At 40.6% G+C, this 21226-nt stretch overlaps 3 protein-coding genes across 4 annotated transcripts; all 3 read right to left on the bottom strand.

The window, feature by feature from the left end:
- Positions 1-541: 541 nt before the first annotated feature.
- Positions 542-3962, bottom strand: nat14 (N-acetyltransferase 14 (GCN5-related, putative)). The gene is made up of 3 exons (XM_079895695.1): positions 3736-3962; positions 3191-3276; positions 542-2486 (listed from the first exon to the last, which is right to left on the bottom strand). Exons 2-3 carry the CDS (start codon positions 3269-3271, stop codon positions 1725-1727), a joined length of 843 nt encoding a protein of 280 aa, XP_079751821.1. The 5' UTR covers positions 3272-3276; positions 3736-3962; the 3' UTR covers positions 542-1724.
- Positions 3963-4326: 364 nt separating this feature from the next.
- Positions 4327-13763, bottom strand: znf628 (zinc finger protein 628). 2 transcript variants are annotated; one of them, XM_079894085.1, is made up of 7 exons: positions 13458-13763; positions 10707-11251; positions 10480-10552; positions 8906-9991; positions 8484-8826; positions 8090-8244; positions 4327-7222 (listed from the first exon to the last, which is right to left on the bottom strand). In XM_079894085.1, exons 2-7 carry the CDS (start codon positions 11081-11083, stop codon positions 4964-4966), a joined length of 4293 nt encoding a protein of 1430 aa, XP_079750211.1. In that variant the 5' UTR covers positions 11084-11251; positions 13458-13763; the 3' UTR covers positions 4327-4963. The 2 variants fall into 2 exon arrangements, with proteins under 2 accessions (XP_079750211.1, XP_079750212.1); XM_079894086.1 differs by lacking the exon at positions 13458-13763 and adding an exon at positions 13302-13407.
- Positions 13764-14209: 446 nt separating this feature from the next.
- On the bottom strand, positions 14210-21199 carry il11a (interleukin 11a). Its single transcript, XM_079894044.1, has 5 exons — positions 21072-21199; positions 20303-20463; positions 17231-17323; positions 16786-16947; positions 14210-16159 (listed from the first exon to the last, which is right to left on the bottom strand). The coding sequence occupies exons 1-5, from the start codon at positions 21076-21078 to the stop codon at positions 15986-15988; spliced, it is 597 nt and encodes a 198-aa protein (XP_079750170.1). The 5' UTR covers positions 21079-21199; the 3' UTR covers positions 14210-15985.
- Between the last annotated feature and the right edge of the window lie 27 nt (positions 21200-21226).

Raw genomic sequence — 21226 nt, 5'->3', positions numbered from 1 at the left:
TTAAGCATTCTTTTTAAAGTGTACTTCTTTTTCACAGGGATGTGGTTTTAAAACAACAGTCAAACAGGTTTAAATTAGCAGCTAAAGCCTTAAACGTGACAGTGCAGCTTTCTGTTGCAGGTGAGCATCAAGTCGACCACACAGTGAACTGTATAAACATCCGGTGGTAAATGGCAGCCTCACATGCTGTTGAGTAGTAGTGTGAGTGGTTAAGGTATAGCTGGTGTTTTAAGCTAACCACACAGCATGAGCAGCTCTTAGTTTCAAATACACTCAGCATCTCTAAACTGTATCCACCCACACACATTTAGAGTAGCATGCGGGAATTAACTGTACTTGCAATGTGTTTTGCAGCAAATTTAAAGTAATCGGGCTGGATATGAGATTAAACTCAATTTGCAATGAGTTTGTACAATGTGTCAAGGTTTGCATCTGGTGAAATTTATCAGAGCATTTTCAATGCAGCTAAACCACAGATATTTTGGTATAGAAAGATCGGTGAAGCAGAAAAACAGATAACCATGCCTGGTAGACACACATTGAAAGGTTTTACACTCTGAGCTTAATTTTATTCATACAGATTATTCATCAACAGTCAAGGGAAACAAACAAAATGTTTTCACAAAACTCAAATTCACTTAAATAAGGAGAATAAATAAGGAAAGCACATGTAAATCATTATCTTTGTCCAGTTGGCTTTTAAAAAAAAGCCTACAAAAATCCCTTTAAAAGCAATCCATGCTATAAACAACAAGATGGCTGATTGTCCTTTCAGCCAGACTGACACCTTCATGGCTCTGGCTTTGAAACCCAGTGATGATTCTGTAATGTTCAACATTACAATTCTCTTAAGCAACAATATAAATGATTTATATAAAATAACACAGCCATCACTAGGTTACTAGTGTCAGTGATTCGCTGGGACCATGTGAAAATGAACAAATCCATTTATACATTTGAAATCTAATCATTTGCAAAGGAATATTCCATGTTCAAGACAAGTAATTGTGACAACTGACAGCACACAATGTTGATTACCACAACAAGGGACAAGTCAAAATATCCTTAAAGTTGCCATTAAATGAAAATCTATTCAACAAATCCTTTTCACTAACAACTAACAAGTCCCCAACATTAACAAGTCTTTTTCGAAAATCAGTAACTCTTCGATGTACGACACAATACAGAAGAAAAGATGTCACTACTTCAGGTCCATGACGGCAAAGATCTGGGTTACAGTGAGGCACTTATAATGGAGTAGGCCAATTGTAAAATATAGTAAAATACTTGGTTAATGGCAAAATACTCACTGTTTCAATAGTATAACCACAAGATGTAAACACCATTCATGTTAACATGATTTTAGTGTGGGAAAAATTGCTTACTAACCTTTTCTGTATAAAGTTATATACAACTTCAACTTCAGGTTGAAGGTCCAATGACTATTCAACTTCATCGACAAGACAACATAACTCCATAAACCATAAAAGACTGTAAAAATGATTATTTAAACAACTTCACAGCTCATATTATACACATTTTAACAGAGGAATTAAATTGCTTTTATAAAATTATTAGCTTCACATTTTACCTTTACATCCTCCAAAGTCAAAATTATTTTTGTGGTCGCATTTAACATTACATCACTGGTTGATTGAGCTTAACTTGTATTGAATCCAGTATATTCCTTTATTTATCTGTAAAGTCTTTAGTTTCAATGACATTTATAGATCCTTAACAAACACTTTAGTTAAAGGGAACCCCAGCCAACCCTTCTCTGGCTCTTCATAATCCTCATCCTCCTCCTCTCCCTCAGTCCCTGCAGTCTCACCCTGCAGACGATAACCCAGCCTCCTGAAGAAAGCTTCTCCCACCCTGGAAGGAAATGGCACGTGGGCGTAGACCCGCCGTATGCCACTCTGCTTTGTTTTGGACTCCAGGCCCTGCACCAGCAATCTGCCCAGTCCCTCTCTGCGGTACCAAGACTGAACCACCAGCCTGCAGATCCTACAAACACCATCCCGACTCCAACTGTCTCTAGCCACGCATCCCATTATCTCCGCGTCAGAGTCCGCAACCCACACCTCTCCAGCAACCTTTGCCCTCTCCTTCAGCTCATCCTCATCCACCTGCTCTCTCTCGATTGGCTTCTTCTCTTTGGCTTTTTTACGGCGTCTGGTTTTCTCCTGGTTGGTGATCAGTTTGGCTCGGTTGAAGTAAGGGTTGGGTAGATCTGGCTCGGTGTCTGCGTGGTAACTGCTGCCCACGTAGTCCCAATACGGCCTGCTGGAGCCCAAGATGCCCACCGATCGCGGGATGGTGAGCTTGAGGTAGATGATGAGGATGAAGACGGGAATGACCAACGCCAGGATAAAAGAGTGCAGCACACAGCGGAGGATGGAGGACAGGGTGGCCAGCAAGAAGAGAGCAAGCGGACGGGTCAGAAGGTGAAGAATCAGGCGGTTTTCCATTCCCTCACATCCTTCCTGTAAACAGAGATAGAATGAGAGGAGAAAAGATGTGAGAATCTCTATTTTTTTGCAGAATCATTTGTCCACTTATCCATTTCATCATATAGCATCAACAAAACATAAAACATTATTTTTAACCATATTGAAAAAGATATCTTCAAAATACAGTATATATTTAAATCAATAAATCATGTTGTGTTCTTGCTTTAACAAGTCTTGTAAACAACAAAGACTGCTAACAAGTCACTGTTTCAGTCACTTCCAAAATCTATTATTGTGTTTTTCAGACAGTGATTATTTCATTAAAGCTGAATAAGCAGGTATAGTATCTCAAAAAGAGGCTTTCATTTTTCACAATATATAAAACAATGAAAATGTATTGCTCTGTAATTAACAACCAAAACACAACCGTCTAATACTAAAGAATTCAAAAGCATTGATAGTGTGCAAATATCCAACAAACTTATTCAATGTTGGCTTGTTTAAATGTACTTCACACTGGTGTAGAGAAATAACACATAAATAACCCCTCAATGGAGTATCTCCTATTCATTTATATCTGTGTAGTTCATATTGCTAAAATGAAGAGATTCTTGTCACTGTAAAGTGCATGTGGCCTAAGTTAAAATATAAACTGGGAGAAAGGACGAATGAAAAGAATGAAAAGAGAACGGGTGAGGAAAAAATAACAGCCCATGAGGGATAATGTTGAATCGCACCTTGATGAGAGCCTTAACAGCTTCAATGTCCTTCTCCTGCATCCTCCGCAGGACTACCTCACCAAGATCCAATCTAACCATCTTACCTGAGAGACATTATCAAAAAATAAATAAATAAAACAGTCATGCCTCATGTTAAACATCAAAATAGGGAAATCTGAATTCATTCTAGATTTTCATTTTATTTCAGAGAACCCAGCTGCAGCCTGCAAGAAACAGGAAATTCTCGTAGGAATGCAAATAAAGACAAATTTAAAGTGATAGACTTGTGGTTTATGTATGACTTCCTCATGGGTAATTACATTTTCAACATTTATCGAAAATAATAAAAAATAATAAAAAACAAAAAACTCATGGCATGGCTTGTTTGTCTTTCAGGTTGCAACAGGTTCATGAAGCATTTCACAGGTTTAAAGTAGAATGCTGTACCGTTAGCTTGCTCCATCAACCCCAGTGACACTATTTAAACCCTTATATGGTAAACGCCGCCTTCTTTATAGCTCAATCTATGGCTATCATATATAGAGCATGCGTGACCTACTTACCTAATATTCAGAGACGCAGGGATTGCTTTAAAAGAAAAGCAATACCCTCCTCTGTAGTCGATGTTACTTGTAGTGTTTGAGGGATTTAAGGATTCAGTGTTGTCTGTCTTCCCGCATGGAATGTAATTTGAACCAATCCTCATCCGGGAATACGAGCCTGCGCAAACTGCGTAGTGTGGATGCATACACGTAGCGGTTGAACCTTTCGACGCTAAAAGCGCATGCGCACTGTATGGATTTGAGTTGTGGCGTTATAATACTAATAAGGATGATAACAATAATTCGTCACATTTATATTGAGCTTTGTTCAGCACTCAAAGCGCTTCATGGAAGGGGTGTCTCCTCAACCACCACCAATGTGCAGAATCCACCTGGATGATGATGACGGTTTTACACACGTGCCTACGTTTTTATTGAAAAAAAAAAGTAAAAGTTGGCAGCTCATCTCTGTCTGTAAAAGAATAATTTTCATCCATATCAAACTGGAAAATTAAATGTATTCATTAAATCTAACCAAAAATGTACCTACAAATGAAGTAATCTGAATATACTTCTAAATTCTGAGAATTTAGTAAAACAGCAAACACAAATACTGACATTCATACCTATTTTTATTGGTAATTGTCATCTAGTACCAATATTAAGAAACAGAGTAGACATATTTACAAAAGTTCACTTTGTACAGTAACTGTCAACATGACAGCATATCATATTTCATATTAGTTTATAAATTCTCTTTTCAGTGCACCCTGGATGTAGAAGAACACCGGGGATTTTCTTCATTTAGAAACCATTGTTTTTGGTTGGGCTGAATTTGATGATTGTGGTTTGTGAAACAGCTCTCCGTAGGGGCCAGGTGAACAACCGCTATGTGCTTTATCCCCACAAAGTGCAGTCTTGGGGGGACAACAGCTTAAGAAGAAGACACGGTGGTGTTCTAAGGATGTCTATGTATGCAACAAACAATTCTCAAATGATTTATGTAAGATTTAACATAGGTCCTGTGTCAGTCCTACAGCTACAACACTGTCATCAGCTTCCTAATCTTTAAAACCATTATTCACAGTTCAAAAAGAAACACTTTAGAATGACAGAACCATTACTTGAAATGAAAACATTTGTATATCTGGTAACACGTGCCACTAGTAGTTTTGCATGTGAAACAGTGTCATGAGGTGTGAATGGTGTTAAAGCAAGTTAAACTATCAGATTTACTCCATACTCAGCCCTAAATTCCAATCAGTCCCATCTCTGATGATATGCTCTCAGCCTCAGCAACTTTTGACTCTTCTGACATTACTTCCTCTTGTACCCCTTGTGCATCATTATTTTGCTTTTCCTCAGTTCCTTCCACTAACCTATGTCCTACATCTGCTGCCTCTATTCCACCCTCTCTCAAACTGCTGGTGCTAACTTCAATTATAACAATACCTTCTCCTCCTTCTAATTGGAAGATTCCCTCCATTTGCCCAGAGTTTGCCCCAACAGCACTTTTATAACTGCCCCTTGCCCCAGAACCGTTGCCATCACCTTCTATCAGTGCAATCATTTGAACACTGTCCCCTGGACCTGTGCTTCCATCAATTTTTGTTTCGTCACCAAGCTCAAACACCACATCTTGCCCTTCCAGAGGCACCAAAGCTTGACCCGGGTGGCAAGAAAGGCTGAGATCCTCACCTGGGCATCCGATGTAGCCTGAGCCTGGTTGAATGTTCTCCTCACCCGGAGACTCTGTTTGGAAATGAAGCACAAATGACTTCTCTACTTCAACATTTCCCTCAGTATTTGCAGTTCCATGCCCCTCACTCTGTCCAGCCCACTCTTGGAGTAAGTTGAGAGAGACCATTTCGGTCTTCTCTTTCCCTGCATCTCCCTCGCATTCTCCCTCTGTCTGAAACCGGAGTACATATGACTTCTCTCTTCCCCCACTATTCCCTCCCTCTTCTCCCTGGCCCTCACCTTCGATCTGTAAGACATAAGACCGCCCTGCATCATTCCCTCCCTCCATCTCCACCTTTACCTCCATCCCATCCCCCTGATCTCCATTCTCCATTTCTTTCTTTAGGCACAGAACAAAGCGCTCCCTTGGAATTTCTTCGACAGCTTTCTCCTCGACTGGAACACTCTCAGTATCACCGCTCAACACAGCGGAACTGTTTGCTAGTGTAGAGTTTTGCGTCATCGACATAATGCTAACTGCAGGGACAGAAGGACTTTCAGGTACTTGGCTATTGCTGACAGGCGACACAGCCAGTGGATTGTTAGAATTAAGCTGTGGGAACTCTGTCTTTACAGAAGCAGCAGAAGTGGCACTGGATATCGTAGTAGATGTGGAAGTAGCAGCTGAAAACATAAATGGTTGCTTGACTGGTGTGGTATGAACAGTAGGAGGGGATTTTGGGGTAGCAGCTTTAGGCTTCCGTCCACGTCTATTTCCACCTTTCCTGCTACGACCGAGGCTTCCTAAAATGGGACGAGTCATCGTCGATGTGCTTTGAGGCTGGGCAGTGATGAGGGGAGCATTATTATTGGTCAAAATAAATCTCTGCTGTGTCTGAACTGGTTGAAATTGCTGAATTTGAGTTTGGGGTGCCGCCAAAACTTGGGGCATTGCCTGAATGGTCTGCAGCAAGGGGAGGGTCTGTGGTTCTGAAGAGGTGGGAAGAGTGTTTGTACCAGATGCTGTGGGGACCAGGATCAGACTAGGCTGGTTACCATTGTTAGACTGGCACTGAAGTAGCAGAAAATTCTGTGTCTGTGGAGGTGGTGGGGGAGGAGGGGGTGGTGGAGGAGGGGCTTGCTGTGTTGGAGTGGGATTGGAGAGTGGGATTAGTTGCAGCCCTGAAGTTGTCTGGATCATAAAATAATTCTGTGATGTGTTTGGAGGTATGTCAAGATTTGGGGGTGAAAGAATCAACGTGGAATTGCCATCACTAGGAAACAATGAGGTAAGCCCTCCAGGTACATTCAAGTTTACATTTAGCGTTGCTGTCTCTGAAGCCCCAATACCTTTAGCCACCTTTCCTGCTTCCTTTGTACACGCTACTGCACCCCCAGAACTGTGAGTTCTCAAGTGCCTCTGCAGGTAGGAGAGCATGACAAACTCTTTTCCGCAGTGTTGGCACTTGAAGTCCTTGCGCGAGGAGTGTGTGCGTAGGTGCAGCTGCAGATTAGATGAGTGGGTGAAGCTCTTGTGGCACTGGGAGCACTGAAAGGGCCTTTCTCCAGAGTGTGTCCGTTCGTGCTGTTTGAGGTTGGAGGTCTGAGAGAAAGCCTTACCGCACACAGAGCAAGCATGTGGACGTAGGCCAGAATGGAGCTGACTATGGCGACGGAGACAGCTGGTGTTCTTGAAAGACTTTCCACATTCCTGACATACATATGGCCTCTCACCGGTGTGCTGGCGAAGATGGTACTGGTAGTGTGAGCTCCATTTAAAGGTCAGTGGACAGTAGGGGCACTGAAAAGCCCGCACACCTGTGTGGACCTGTATGGGTTAAGAACAATTTTCAAGATGTTTTAATATTTATCTTGGTTTCTAGCTGATTTTGAAAACATAAACAAAATTCAAGAAATACTTCCCCCAAAAATTTAAATTATGTGAATATCTACTTAAATTTAAGTGGAACTTTAAAACTTAAAAACACACAAAAGCACCATAAAAGCATAATAAGTGTATAATAAATGAAGTTTTATGACTCGTTATATAGCTTAAAAGACACAAAACGAAATTGAAGTTAATAGTAAGCTTTCCTTTAGTGAGCTGCTAACTGCTGCAACCAAATCATTGTGTCAGTAAGTTGAACTTGTGAATCGGATCAGCCCATGAATTAACCATTCAGACCTTTTTTTTTAAACCAGATCAAACGATTGTAATGCAAAAGATACAACTGGTTGACGCCAAGGAGAACTAGTGTGTATGTCAAGGATGTGGATGTTTTTGTATGTTTGTTTTGCTATTCACATTTATTTCTGATATTAATTTCTTATTTAATTTTATTTCTATTACTCACACAAAATTGTGACTATAAAAGACTTGTACTATACTGCACAAATACAGACAACTTTTAGGATACTTTCACGGTGCCTTTGAAATTTGACAGATCCAGTCCCTTTTTATGACATTTATTATGATAAATAATAAATTAATTCTAAATGCACAGAACATCAAAACATTTACATTTGTGTTCCATGCAATTTATTTAAAAATATTTAAATGTAATTAATGTAGCAAATACATCACAGCATTGATTTAATAATGCAAAGTACGTATTTTTTTTTGTTTTTTGTTTTTTTACATTGCTCTTGCGCAGAAACAAATCAAAACATCACGTTGAAAAGCAGCTGTGTTTACCCTTTGGTGTATGGAGAGCAGTGAGGACCTTTTGAAGCTCTTGCCACACTCTGTGCATCGATACGGTCTCTCCCCAGTGTGATCTCTCATGTGGTACCTAAGTCCTGATGAACCTTTAAATGACTTCCCACATTCAGAGCAGCGATATGGCCTCTCTATAGGGAATATAAACAGAAATACCATCGTGAGATAAATATCACGTTGTGTGAGACAATGTCTCATGTATCAAATGGGTGTTTTTAATACAAAGATGTAAGGTCTTCATATATCAAAAGCTTGAGAACAAATAGCATAAATGTATAATAAATGAGAAAAAATAAACCTCACAGTTAGAGAAGCCAGATTTTGAATATAAACCAACCAAATGGTTTAACATCCACTGCAGCACCCTTACCGTTATTTGTGGCAGATGTCTTGCTACCTCCACCTCTCCTGCTTCCCTTCCCTGATGCTCTGGCAGATGGCTTCACAGCTCGTCTCTCTCCCTCCTCGGTGACAGCAATTAGACTGACATGGATCTCTCTCTCTCCATCTTCACCATCTCTTTTTAAAGAGGGCAGGGGCAGTGAGAGAGAGGGACAGACGATCTCTACTTCCGCCTCTGCCTCAGCAAGCAGCCTCTGCTCGGGAGTGTGGGAGTGCTGGTGGTTGAGCAGAGAGGAGAGCAGAGGAAAGGAGCGGTCACATGCCGAGCAGTTGAACTGAGAACGCGACTCAGACAGAGCGAGAGGATGGGCCTTGAAAAGAAACAGATAATGAGAAATGGAGGTTGTTTCTTAAAAAGCTCTTCTTTGACAAGAATTTCTTTGGTCTTACCTGAGCCATGTGTCTGGTCAGTCCACTGCTGGTCTTGAAACTCTTCCCACAGTAGGCACATTCTGTTGTAGTTTGTGCAGTTGAGACACTGGTCTCAGTGGACATCTGATTCACAGACGCGGTGAAGGTCTGAAGTAGATCATACTGTGCCTGCCCTGACTCATTTCTAACCGCATCAAGACCAAGTAACTCTGCCCCCTGACCGCTATCTGCAACTGCGGTGGTTTCAACAACCTCTTCAAAGTCTGCCAACAATGGTGTAGCCCCCACCAGTGACACCCCACCTCCCTCCGTGCTATTTTCTGTAACAACCTCTCCACCGCCTGCTGGACCAAGGCTATCTAGGTGTAGAGTCTGATGTGCCTCAAGGTGACTCTGTGTTGAAAATGTCTCATTACAGCTGCCACAGCTAAACAGCAAAACACTGGCACCCGTGTCGGTCTTGCTCATGTGGATATGCTCTGTGCCCGTGACAGCGGAGGAAGCGGGTGTGAGCGTCAGCTGTGGCAGAATGTTCTGATTGGCTGTGCCTGAGGTAGCAGGCGAGGGCGTACAGTGAGACAGGAACACCTGTCCGACTCCTCCCTCCTGTCCACCCACGAGGCCCACCATTTCAGAAATGCTCATCCCAACAGTGTTCAAATCCTCCGTCAGCACCACCTCCATCTCTCGAGTTGCTGACTCTGGACCGGCCCCTCCAGCCTTCCCAGCACTCTTCGCCTTTCCTTCTTCGTGAGAGATGCGATGCAAAGCCAAGTTGGATGAATGCGTGAAGCTGCGTCCACAATCCCCACAGATATAAGGACGTTCTCCCGTGTGTATGCGCATGTGCTGTCGCAGATTAGTGGACTGACTGAAGGCCTTAGTGCAGACGTCACAGACGTAGGGCTTGAAGCCCAGGTGTACATTCTTATGGCGACGCAGGCTGCTGGAGTTCTTGAAGGCTTTGGAGCAGCTGTCACACGGGTACGGACATTCACCAGTGTGCTGGCGGAGGTGATACTGGTAGTGCGAGCTCCATTTGAAGGTTAAAGGGCAGTAGGAGCACTGGAAAGTGCGAAGACCTGTATGCACACTGCGGTGAATCTGGATATATAAACCATTGGGATAAGAAATAAATCAAGTTGCTACAATTGTTACATTTGAAGAAAGTCACCTTTAAGACCAAATACATTCATAAATTCTCAGAATGAATGGTTAAAACTACAGTAAGGGTGTACATAATAATCTCCAACTATCAGAGGGCTAGGAATGCTACATAAAACTTAACCATGAAATCAATTATCATTTTCATTTTAAAATAAAATAAAAAACTAAATGTTCAAAAGTTTGGGGTCAGTCATAATTTCTTTGGAAAGAAATGAATACTTTTTTTATTTGGCAAAGACACATTTTATTGGTCAAAACTGACAGTAAAGACTTTTACATTGTAACAGAAAATTCTATTTCAAATGAAAGCTGTTCTTTTGAACTTTCTATTCATAATCAGAACCCTGAAAAAATGTATCACAGTTTGATTTATCTGGACCATAAAGATATATATGGTGACACTGCTTGAGATTGGAATGGCTCACCTGTAGAAGAGAAGAGCGTTTGAATGCTTTACCACAGTCATCGCACTTATAGGGCTTCTCTCCAGAATGAGACCTTAAATAACACACAAACAAACTTTATGAAGTAAAAATTGTGGTGAACAGAAATAATAAAACAAAATAAAGTAGTCTCTGCACAGAATCACATCTTACATCGGGTTTTGTGACCTGGCATGTCAACCCATATCTAGAATCATTTGACCTCTCACCTCTGGTGGTATAGTAGGGCAGATGAGCCCTTGAAGGCCTTAGGGCAAAGGTTACAGCGATATGGCCTCTCGTTGTTATGGCTTCTCTGATGATGTGCCAGTCTGGATGACCACTTAAAACTCTTCCCACAGTCCAAACACTGGAATGGATGCTCTGGGTTTTGAGCCACTGTTGCAACGGGGGGTGATGATGATGTCACCATGTCACCTGTGAGCCCGACTGTTACTGACTCTTTGACCTCTTCTTCTCCCCTCTCTCCATCCTCTTCTCCATCCTCTGTGGAGGGGAGGAGGGAAGGAAAGGGAGAGAGGGAGGAGGATGTTTGAGAAGGTAAGAGTTCGGTTTGGACCACCAGAGTAGCAACAGAGTTGGCCATCAGAAAATGTTGGGCTGTAGTGAAGGGATCTCAGTTTTGCAGTTTTGCTCTAATTATGGCAGCCATGGCTTGTGTTTGATGGAGTTTGGGCCAGTTTTCTCAGATTTCAGCCAGGGAATCTTTTCTGAAGATGAAAGTCTTCTGTCGTCTTCTCCTTCGTTGATAGAGCTGTACACATTTAAATACATAGAAATAGATTTAAGATGTATTATATGGATAACAAAATAAATAGGCATATCAGATCCTCATATTAAAATACGTTCCTCGTATGATTTGTTTAATTTACGGTATTTTGTCTCTCGGTGGAAACAAATCAAATTAGGCAGATGTCAACATCAGCTTGAATAGAATTTACTCATTCACAAAAACTATTCAAGGTAAAAGTAAATATGACCCAGACTACACTTAAAATGAGGATAAACATGGTTTGTGCTATGCAGAATGTGTTTTGGACTTTGAATTATGATCTGCCATGGTCAATGAAATTCAAGAGAAATTAGGAAACACTCAACCTATTAAAGGAGACATATCATGCTTTTAAATCGTTCCTTTTAACATATAAATCATACATTTGTAGTCTATATAAAGCGGAACTGCAATGCTTGGGTCTGAATTCATCATTATTATAGTTCCACAGGCCCCTTTTTTACCCCTTTTCTGATGTGCGTCTGAGAGCAACTCGTTTTGGTGCGGTCTCTTTAAATACAATTGAGACACGTCATACCCCGCCCCCTCTCCAGGTTGCAGAGGTTCAACTCCACCCCGTTCGGCCATTTTTGTAGTTTGATAGCAGAGATACGATTATAGCGGCACAGAAACTTTTTATTCACACGTTATTAACAAAATGTCAACAACGGAAGACTTGTCCAGCCAGCCTTACATGTTCGAGCCAGAGTCGGAGCCAGAGTCGGAGCCGGAGCGAGATGAAAATGAAGACGACGAACCTGCAGAACAACGTCTTCATATGGATGTATCGCAATGGTGTGTTACTGTATTTACACATGAAACTTTGGTCTTCCGACCTTTTACCACCGTGTCGATTTATTTTGATTAATATGTGCGAGGGAGAGAGAGCAAGACAGCGTCTAGTTTGGAGACGGTGTCTTGTTTACACTTTCGCCTGGCTCCGAAGAGAGAGAGAGCGCGCGCGCGACCGGGTCTCTCTCTCTGCTCGTTCTTTCAGTTAAACATGCGCCCTGTCACAAGCGCAGCAGTTCATCTACATTAGACGGTGTAATGAAGCGTGTGGGTTACTACATCCAACAACCGAACATTTTAACTTACCCTCTCGTAACTTCTGCATCTTTTAGCTTGGACTACAATATTGCAGCGAGAAATGAAAATGGCGGATTGCTCAAAGTGTTGGGCTGGAAGTCAATGTCCTTATTTGGCAGTTCCGCTGCAAATACTGTGACGTAATAGTTCACAAAACGTCATAGATAACAGAAAAATCTGAACAGGTTGAAAAATATGACCAAAACAGAATATAAAGATATCAACGAAGCACCTAAAGAGAATAATTTCAACTTTTCTGTACTTCTAAACACTCCAAATATACAACAAAATGCATTTAAGGGCTAAAAAAGTGGATTTAGCATGATATGTCCCCTTTAAGACAACCCTATTGGTCATCGGAACACATTGCAGCAAATCATTATAACAGTTTGAGGTAATATTAATGCGCATTAAATTTAAAATTCTATATTTTGTTTTACTTTCACCCAATAATTTTATGACTGAAGCAAAAACAGATGAGAAACTCTGATATATTGTAAATAAAAATATATAATAGAGTCCAAATGTGAGAATACACAAAAAAATCTGGGATTTAAATGCAATTTGAGCCTGGTAAAAAAAAGTTTTAAAATCGGTCATGATGTGTGGCACTGATCATATGCTTTGTACAGGTCAAATGTTCTTCCATTGAGTGCTAGATGATCTTTGGATCATTCTCAAATCATGCAACAAAACTGTGGAGTGTCCTTAAAGCAAAAACTAAGACTAACGTTAACCAAATACGAAGATATTCTAAAAATATATGAAACTATGACATTTATGAAACTATTATGCTAGTCATATAATTTGTAATGAAAAAAAAAAATTAGAAAGCCTTTAGACAAGACTGCGTGTTATTTTAATAAGAATTATTTTCCAGGAGTAATTCTGATCATCAATGTATCTCATCATCAGTAAACAGACCATCTGAGAATTGACCCACCTTCTCCTTTAAAAATCCTCCTCCTCCTGTTTCACTCCCCCTCCCTCACCCGCTATCTATCTGTGTGTTCCTGCCTTCTTGTCCCATGGAAAAGGGGGAAAAAAAACAAAACACAAAATGAAGATAAAAGGATTCAATTGGCCAAAGCGCACTCACCCCTTAGTTTCTATACAAATCAATAGTGGATCGTTTTATTGGCTGTTTGTTGAATTATTTGTGATATCTCGATCCGGCCTTATCGAATCCATTTCAGTCTTGTCTTCGTTCCTCAAGCGTCGCAATATTTATCGGAATAAGTACATTATTCAATGCATGTGTTATTCCCCTGGTCCATTTCTATGAAATGGTCGTTTTTGATGTAATGAAATAAGGCCGAAGTCCGCAGTGTTAGTCCACACAACCTTAACAATAATCTAGAGCACAAACTAACCAGCAGTCGCCCGTCTGTGACCGCCTCTCAGTAAAGTCTTCGGCTATTGGTTAGTTCTCGTCCCCTGTTGGTTTGTCTCATTGGTCAAAAACATACTGTGACGAACTTTTAATTAAGATGTGCGTAAAGCGTCCGCAGTTTTGTTTTAAATTAACAGGAAATAAACCCATTAGGTTATTCTACAAATCTCGCATCCTAAATAAGTCTCAATTCTTGAGTATAAACAAAGGAATTTCATGTTATGCACAGGTTTGGCTCTGCGCAAGGATTTGTGGGAAATGTAGTTCAGCCCATACGTCATCGCTTGCTCAGTATGTTCAATATACGCTAAACCTGCAACAGTAAGAAAATGTGCATGCCTACTGAAAAGTAATGATTAGTTATTATGTTTTAAAGGTATATTCCCCTTTTTAATTTTAGTATTCATAATTTTAGCCTTCCCTTTTAGACAATGGACAACAACCACATTTCAAAAATGTAGGCTACATGTAAATTCCTTTATTGTCTCTCTCACAAGGCACACAATTGAACACAGTCAGCCAATGTCTGCATATTTAGTGCACATACATGTAGCAACTTTGAGTCTATGTAGACACAGAAACCGACCTAAACAGAGATGATTGGCGGTGAGTAGTAAAAAAGTACAAAACATGACAGAAGTCTTGCTTCTGAATAGCGAAAATAAATAATTTGAACATAATTGACCATTTTTATATTAATAATAACATTATAATAATATCAATAAATAGTAAATACTGTATCAAAATCCTAAAAAGAGAGAAGGAAAGGGAAAAAAATAATGTTAATATTGCAACACATTGATAGAGCACTGGACTTAAACACGCATTGTATATACCAGTTTACATTCGGGAACATGTATGTACAGCTTTACAGTACCAAAGTATCACAATACATAGTATTTTAAGGCTTAGGTTGTCTTTTTCTCATGTTGCTTGAAATAAGGTTTATCAAAACATGTTCCTGAATCACAGAACCAATCATATAAAAAAAAAACCCAATATAAACCCCAATATGCTGTGCAAAAAATAAAGACAACAACATAAAAGAAAGACAAGCAAAGTTCCGGTCAGTGCTAGTCCTCTCTCCTTCAGCACTGATATACGTTACACTCCCAAAATATTGCTACATCTAGTGGCAGAGAATTGTAACCTAGGTAACAGTGAAGAGAGAATTAAATTGTATAAAAATACAATCAGTTTAATAAGAGACATAAAAAGTTGTCGTACATGTGTGTGTGTATATCTGTGTGGTACAGTTGAAGCTGAAAGATAAAATAAGAAAGAGTACACTTCTTGACTTGCAAATGAAAGAATGTTGACAATGTTGACGTGTATCAAGAAATCAAATAAATAATATCATCAAATAAATAACTAGTCAATAAATAAATAAATACATAAATAACGAATAGTTCTGAAAAATGAATTGTATAAAAAAGAAAAGGCAAAGGAAGGTTTACGGTTAAATGGAGTGCCAGAAGCAGGATGTCGACTGGAGTGCACTTGTTATTTTCAGATCGGACTCCTTCAATGATCAGGCTTCAGACTGCGACAGGGATGGACTGGGACTAAAAATAAATGGGCCTGGGACATACAAGGCCCATTACAACCCACCACAGATAATAACCCACTACAACATCGCACAAAGCATTGGGGGATGTTTAAATCTTTCTCACATGATTCAACTTTTGTCCAATATGGTGTCAGATGATTTAATGTGCCCCTTTCTATGACTCAATTTACCCCTATTTTGGGACTTTGACTGGACCTTATTTTTTGAGAGGTCATACTTCTATGGCACTACATTTCAGCTGATGGAAAACATTCTGAAATAAAATTAGGCCAAATCAATTATTGTTTTCCTGGTTCCATATGCAATATTCATAATTGTGCATGACTGGAAATGCAGAATTGTGTTAGGCACAGATTCGCTCTCATGCTTATACTTGGTTTGGTAGCGAACAGTAATGGAGGTTTGAATGAGACTGAACAAGGGTAGGTTGTGAATGGGTAGGAGAGAATAAGTTGAAATATTCAACTTCCGTCCTTTCATTATTTTCCCACAAGTCAACCCAGCCCACTGGGAAAAGTCCCGTTGCTCCCTATATGGCCAGTCCATCCCTGGACTGTAATAATGATCGAGTCCTGGCCTTTTTTGCTGTATTGTAAAGAGACTTCACCGCTGAGGTTTTTTTTTTTTTTTTTTTTTTTTTTTTGCATGTTAGCGTTGAGGTTCCTCATGCTGGTAATCTAGATTTAAGGGTAAGCAACACTCGTGAGGCCCAGTCACAGAAGAGCCGGAACTGCAGCAGGAGTTCCTGAGAGGACTGAACCACCTCCCAATGAAAGGCAGGATTTGGTGGAAGTGAGGGAGAGGGAACGGGGATCCGGGGAGCCTCTGCTTTGTTCATCTGAAATGTAAAAAAAAAAAAAAAAAGTCACAACCATGAATTGAGTTGATATTTCCATGTAACTATACATTATAGTCTCACCAAGGCTGCATTTATTTGATCAAAAATACAGTGTAAACAGCAATATTATGATTTTTTTTTTTTACAAATTAAAATGACAGTTTTCTGTTTTATTATATTTTAAAATATAAATTATTGCTGTGATGGCAAAGCTGAATTTTCAGCATCATTACTCCAGTCTTCAGTGTCACACGATCCTTCAGAAATCATTCTATGCTGATTTGCTGCTCAAGAAACATTTCTCATTCTTATCAATGTTGAAAACAGCTGTGCTGCTTAACATTTTTGTGGAAACCATGGAAAAATCCTTTTTTTCAGGATTCTACGATCAATAGAATGTTCAAAAGAACAGCGTTTATTTTAAAACAAAAATCTTTTGTAACATTATAAATGTTTTTACTGTCCCTTTTGATTAGTTTAATGCATCCTTTTTGAATAAAAGTAAACCTTTGATTGAGCATTATACTTTAGATTTTTACTACATTTTGTAGGTTTTATAAACAAGAAATAAGCCAATCTTGTAACAGTTGTATCGTTTGCTGAGAGATGTGCGTCTGAGCACGTACCTGACATTGTAAGGAGTTTATGAGGCTCTTAATTTGGGAGATCATTTCCGTCAACTTTGGTACTGAGCTGTGGTTCTGCTTGCGAGTTATTCTGTTCAGCCACTCAAAATGGCGCCCGAAGGACTTCAAGTCCGCATGGAGCTGAGAAAGAGTAGGCTTGAACTGCAAGAGAGAAAAAGAGAAAGAGCCAAAAAGAACATTAGTAAAAGAATTCAGAACAAAACAACATGATAATGTCATAGCAAACTACCCAAAGAACTACATTGTACAAGCATACAGATAAAGCGCCATCCATAGGGCAGTGCAACTGGTGCGACCCATGCATTAGGGAGTCCCAGGCCCCACAATTATGAATTGACCAATTGGGACCCCCTTGCTTGGGATGGCTCTGTACTGTTAAAGAAAATAAAGGGCAGCACGAGGGCCTATTTGTCCTCATACACACCTCCAGAGTGGTGAGGTCACTGACTCTGCTGCTGATCGCTGGAAGAGACTTGAACCTGTGGTGATCAATCTCTGCACCAAACACCGGGTCTTTCTGAAAAGAAAGGAAAAATGACAGAACGGGCATCAATAAAAGTTAAAAACTTCATATTGCACACACATTCTGAATGGAAACGTCATGGCACTTTCCTCTAGTCACACCTAAGTTCTAGATCCCCAACTTTGAACTCAACAATCAAAACAAAAGAGTAACAGTTGTGCCAGAAATGAAACGACTGGCATCCACTAGCAGAACCACCGCAGAATTACAGGGAACGGCGGTCACCCAGAGTTCCCCGAGCTTTAACTTCTGAACCAAGACAATTCAAGTTCGTGACCTGAAGCCACAGGATGTTTTCTAGAGGAAGAATAACAACATAAGCAATGACTAAGGAGTTTAAAGTGGAATAGACAACACTGGGCAGCAGGGAAACTCCAGGGTCAGGACTAAAAAAAGGTGCCATGACGTATGGGCCGGTCCGTGCCTTGCTGCACTGTCATCACGTGGCACTAGAGGGAGACAGAAACAAACTCAGGTGTTTGAAAGATATCATAAGGGGCAACGAGTGACCCTAACTTGTTCTCGTCCGTGTTTAGACAATGCGTTACAGTATCTGCGGTTCCTAATGTGGCCGCCACGTGAACGAAGCAGAGACTGTTTACAAGTCATCCGAAGGGTTGTTTGTGAGCGCTAATGAGTGCTGATAAAATGACAGGTGTAATGCTCCCTTTGTGTCTTTCAAGCCCCGTCAGAAGAGGAAAACAACATCGCAGACCAATCAGAGGTCAACGTGACGAAAATAATAGCGTGCTCAAGCCAGCTTTCTGTTTGGAATGATGTGTTTTTTCCTTGGCTTGTTGTTGTTTTTGTGCTCCCTCAGCTCTGCGTCCCTCTATTTTCTCTATCTAGGCTCGTAGTATCAGCCAAATGATGACACATCCATCCTTTAGCTCACCGTCCATCTTAGTGGGACTATCATCACACACATGAGCACTTGTTGTGCGTCTCTCTGATCTCTTTATCTCCTCGGTCGCATGTCCCCTTCTCCCACCCCACTCTCTCCGTTTGGATCATGACCTCACTCGACTGATTCTTGTGCCCTCCCTCCTCCCGTCTTCCTGAATGCAAATATGGGAATGTGATAAATCGGAGTGATTTTTATCAGGACACTTTGCTGTGGAGACCGAAAGCTAAACAAGCAGCCCCACACCTACACAGACCACAAGTATTTACAACATGCACACTCTCACCGGCACGCACACACGGTCATACAAACATTGCATGTATACACACTCTCACCACCTCACACAAGTAACAGTAACACATTCTGTACATACACGCACACACAGAGTTTTATAGCTTTCTTGTGGGGACTTTCCGTCGACTCCCAATCTATTTTTCTTTCCTAGCCTTGACCCCTGTAAAGTGGAACTCCATGCAAGAAGAAAAGAAACCAAAATAAATGCTTCATGTCATTGAAAAACTAACAAAATGTTTTTCAAAGTGTGTCGGGCCCTTTTGTCACGAGTGGGGTCTTTGATAGAGTTCTCTGCTGTAACATCTGGTGCACATATACAAGGCGGCAGACGCAAAACACCCTTATATACAAGACGCACACACACTCAACAACCAACCATTATTGTGTCTAATTGAAGCAAAGAGCTGGAAGAGGTGGCATGGGATTTTGGATCCATAAGTGATGGATTCAGATCAGGTGATTCTCTGTGCTGAAAGGAAAATCTGTCCTGTTCGAGATGAGTAATCATTTGAGTTACACATAATCTCAATGAAAACTGGAACCAAAGACCATGCAGGGTCAAAAGAACAGCAGAAATACTACATCTTAAAGGGGTAGAAATGAAAATGAAAGTTCTGTCATCATTTACTCTCTCTCATGTCATTCCAAAACAGTATGACTTTCTTTCTTCAGTCTAACACACAGCAACAAGATATTTAGAAGAATTTTTAAAACATTCCAATTTTATTTTAGTTTAATTTATATAGGCTACTATCATAGTTTTTATCAACATTTCGAAATAGCTTTTATTTTTATAGAAAATTTAGTAATTTTGTTGTATTCCTTTTTTTATATATATTTCTAATACATTTATTTTTTATTTAAGTTCTCTCTTTTTTTGTGTGAGGGTGAGGGTGAGGGTGAATAAATGATGACTGACTTTTCTTTTCTTTTGTTGAACTATTCCCTTTTAATACGAACCCCAATGATCTGGAATCGTATTCCAACAAATAATCAAGCCTCATCCTACGCCATTAAGCAGTACATCTGTTAACATTTTCATTTACAGTGGAACTACATAGAAGGCAGCACTGTACTTTTCACCTTTCTGTGCCACGTGCTTCACCCATGCTGGTAAACAGGACTTCCAAGTAACCATGGGAACAAGGATATGTTTATGTTTCCGAGGTAGGAAAGGGAGGCCTCGGAGAGGTGAGGGGGGCAATGTGGGTTCAAGACCCTCAAAGTACAGATCTCCATCACATAGAAACCACAAAAACCCAACTAAAGCCCACAGCATTTCGCTCTCAGATGGTCTGAGCGCTGGATACAAGCACAAGGCTCGTTCTGAGCCATGCAGATCGTGTTTATTCCCCATCCCGTATGTTCAGGCTCATTAGGTTGAAAGTTTACGAATGTTACATTGCGATCTTTGATGGTGTCTGGGATGTCAGCCCTGCTGCTGGGCCTGAATCCAGGGATCTGGGTTTTTTTAAGTCAGATAGAGGCTACAGTAATGAGCCTTATCTGCTCCCACATGGACTCAAAGCTACCGCAATCTGCTATCTCAGCTCTAATATGAGCCAGCTGAATAAAAAGCCGATTGATGGGTGTGTGCGCATGTTTGTGTGTGAGCGAAAGCGCCAGAGATAAGCCAATTCCTGTCCACAAATCTTTTGCAAGGAGCATTATTATAGCCCAGCTGTTCAGAGGCTCGAGATCAAGATCTGATCATCATCAGCATCTCTGAGTACAGTGTGAGCTTCCTCTCCTGGTGTCACAGCAGATCAACTCACCAGTAGGTCCTGAGTCAGCTTCAGAAGGTGTCTGGTCTGATTGGTCAGCTTGTCAAAGTCAGTTTGGATCTTCCTGGGGTGGGCAGGGAAGGCAGATGCTAACAGATGCAGTTGAGCCAACAGCAGCGAGAGGAGCAGCGATGAGGAGGAGTCACCCAGCACTGCGGAGGAGAGCAAATCATTGATGCACAGCTAAACAATACTCCAATGTTCGTCCCAGGAGCCCGTGCCACTCTTATAATAGGACCGTGTTTCCACACGTCCAAAAAGCATATCAATAATCTCAGCCCAGAGGACACTTCTTTCATCTTTTTGGGAGAATCGCACGTTGCATCACACTTAGAAGAAGAAGCGGTCCGCTGAAGCTGCTGTGCGCCCCGAGCGAGTAACACTTGATCCATTATTACTGTCGACATGATAAATGCTTCTCTAATGAACTAACCGCGAGCGCCTCAAGCCATTATCCTGTCAAACTAACTTAACACATTAACAATAACATCCCGAACAGGTTTCCATTAAAAAGTCCCGCATTTATAAATCACTTTAAAGGCTTGTCAGTTCAATAAATCAGAAGGGATGCTTAGCCTACTAGTTACATCTTATGCAGCATAAATTAGTTAAACAGAGGGGGTTTTAATAAGAAAAGGCGATTAGATGAGTTAAAGCAACAAGTGTCAATCGCAACAGTGGAAATAGCAAATTAGTGACGGTGATAAAAAAAAAAGGAAAAAAAGGAACAGAGCGAATGTATAAACAATTTGACACTTACATTTCATATTTGTCCAGGTCCTTGTTTTAAAAGGCAGATATGTTGCAAATAAATACGCAAACAAATAAACAAACAAACAAACGTATAAAATGAATAAATAAATGAAGCTCCAGATGTTGTCACGTGCTCCAAAGTTCGTCTCTCTCTCTCTCTCA

Source organism: Squalius cephalus, assembly GCF_949319135.1.
Source record: "Squalius cephalus genome assembly, chromosome: 15".
Classification (NCBI taxonomy): Eukaryota; Metazoa; Chordata; class Actinopteri; order Cypriniformes; family Leuciscidae; genus Squalius; species Squalius cephalus.
The sequence above is the reverse complement of the archived record's forward strand: the minus strand, read 5'-3'. Positions and strand labels throughout refer to the sequence as shown.

Excerpts from the sequence above, each read along its gene's own strand:
- znf628 (XM_079894085.1), bottom strand. The coding sequence starts at position 11,083 with ATGGCCAACTCTGTTGCTACTCTGGTGGTCCAAACCGAACTCTTACCT. Across the intron at positions 8,827-8,905 it reads TGACCAGACACATGGCTCAG|GCCCATCCTCTCGCTCTGTC; the intron begins GTAAGACCAAAG and ends TTTCTTTTCAAG. Across the intron at positions 7,223-8,089 it reads TGCTCTCCATACACCAAAGG|GTCCACACAGGTGTGCGGGC; the intron begins GTAAACACAGCT and ends TAACCCATACAG.
- nat14 (XM_079895695.1), bottom strand. The coding sequence starts at position 3,271 with ATGGTTAGATTGGATCTTGGTGAGGTAGTCCTGCGGAGGATGCAGGAG. Across the intron at positions 2,487-3,190 it reads CTGTTAAGGCTCTCATCAAG|GAAGGATGTGAGGGAATGGA; the intron begins GTGCGATTCAAC and ends CTCTGTTTACAG.
- il11a (XM_079894044.1), bottom strand. Across the intron at positions 17,324-20,302 it reads AGCTGACTCAGGACCTACTG|AAAGACCCGGTGTTTGGTGC; the intron begins GTGAGTTGATCT and ends CTTTCTTTTCAG. Across the intron at positions 16,160-16,785 it reads TAAACTCCTTACAATGTCAG|ATGAACAAAGCAGAGGCTCC; the intron begins GTACGTGCTCAG and ends TTTACATTTCAG.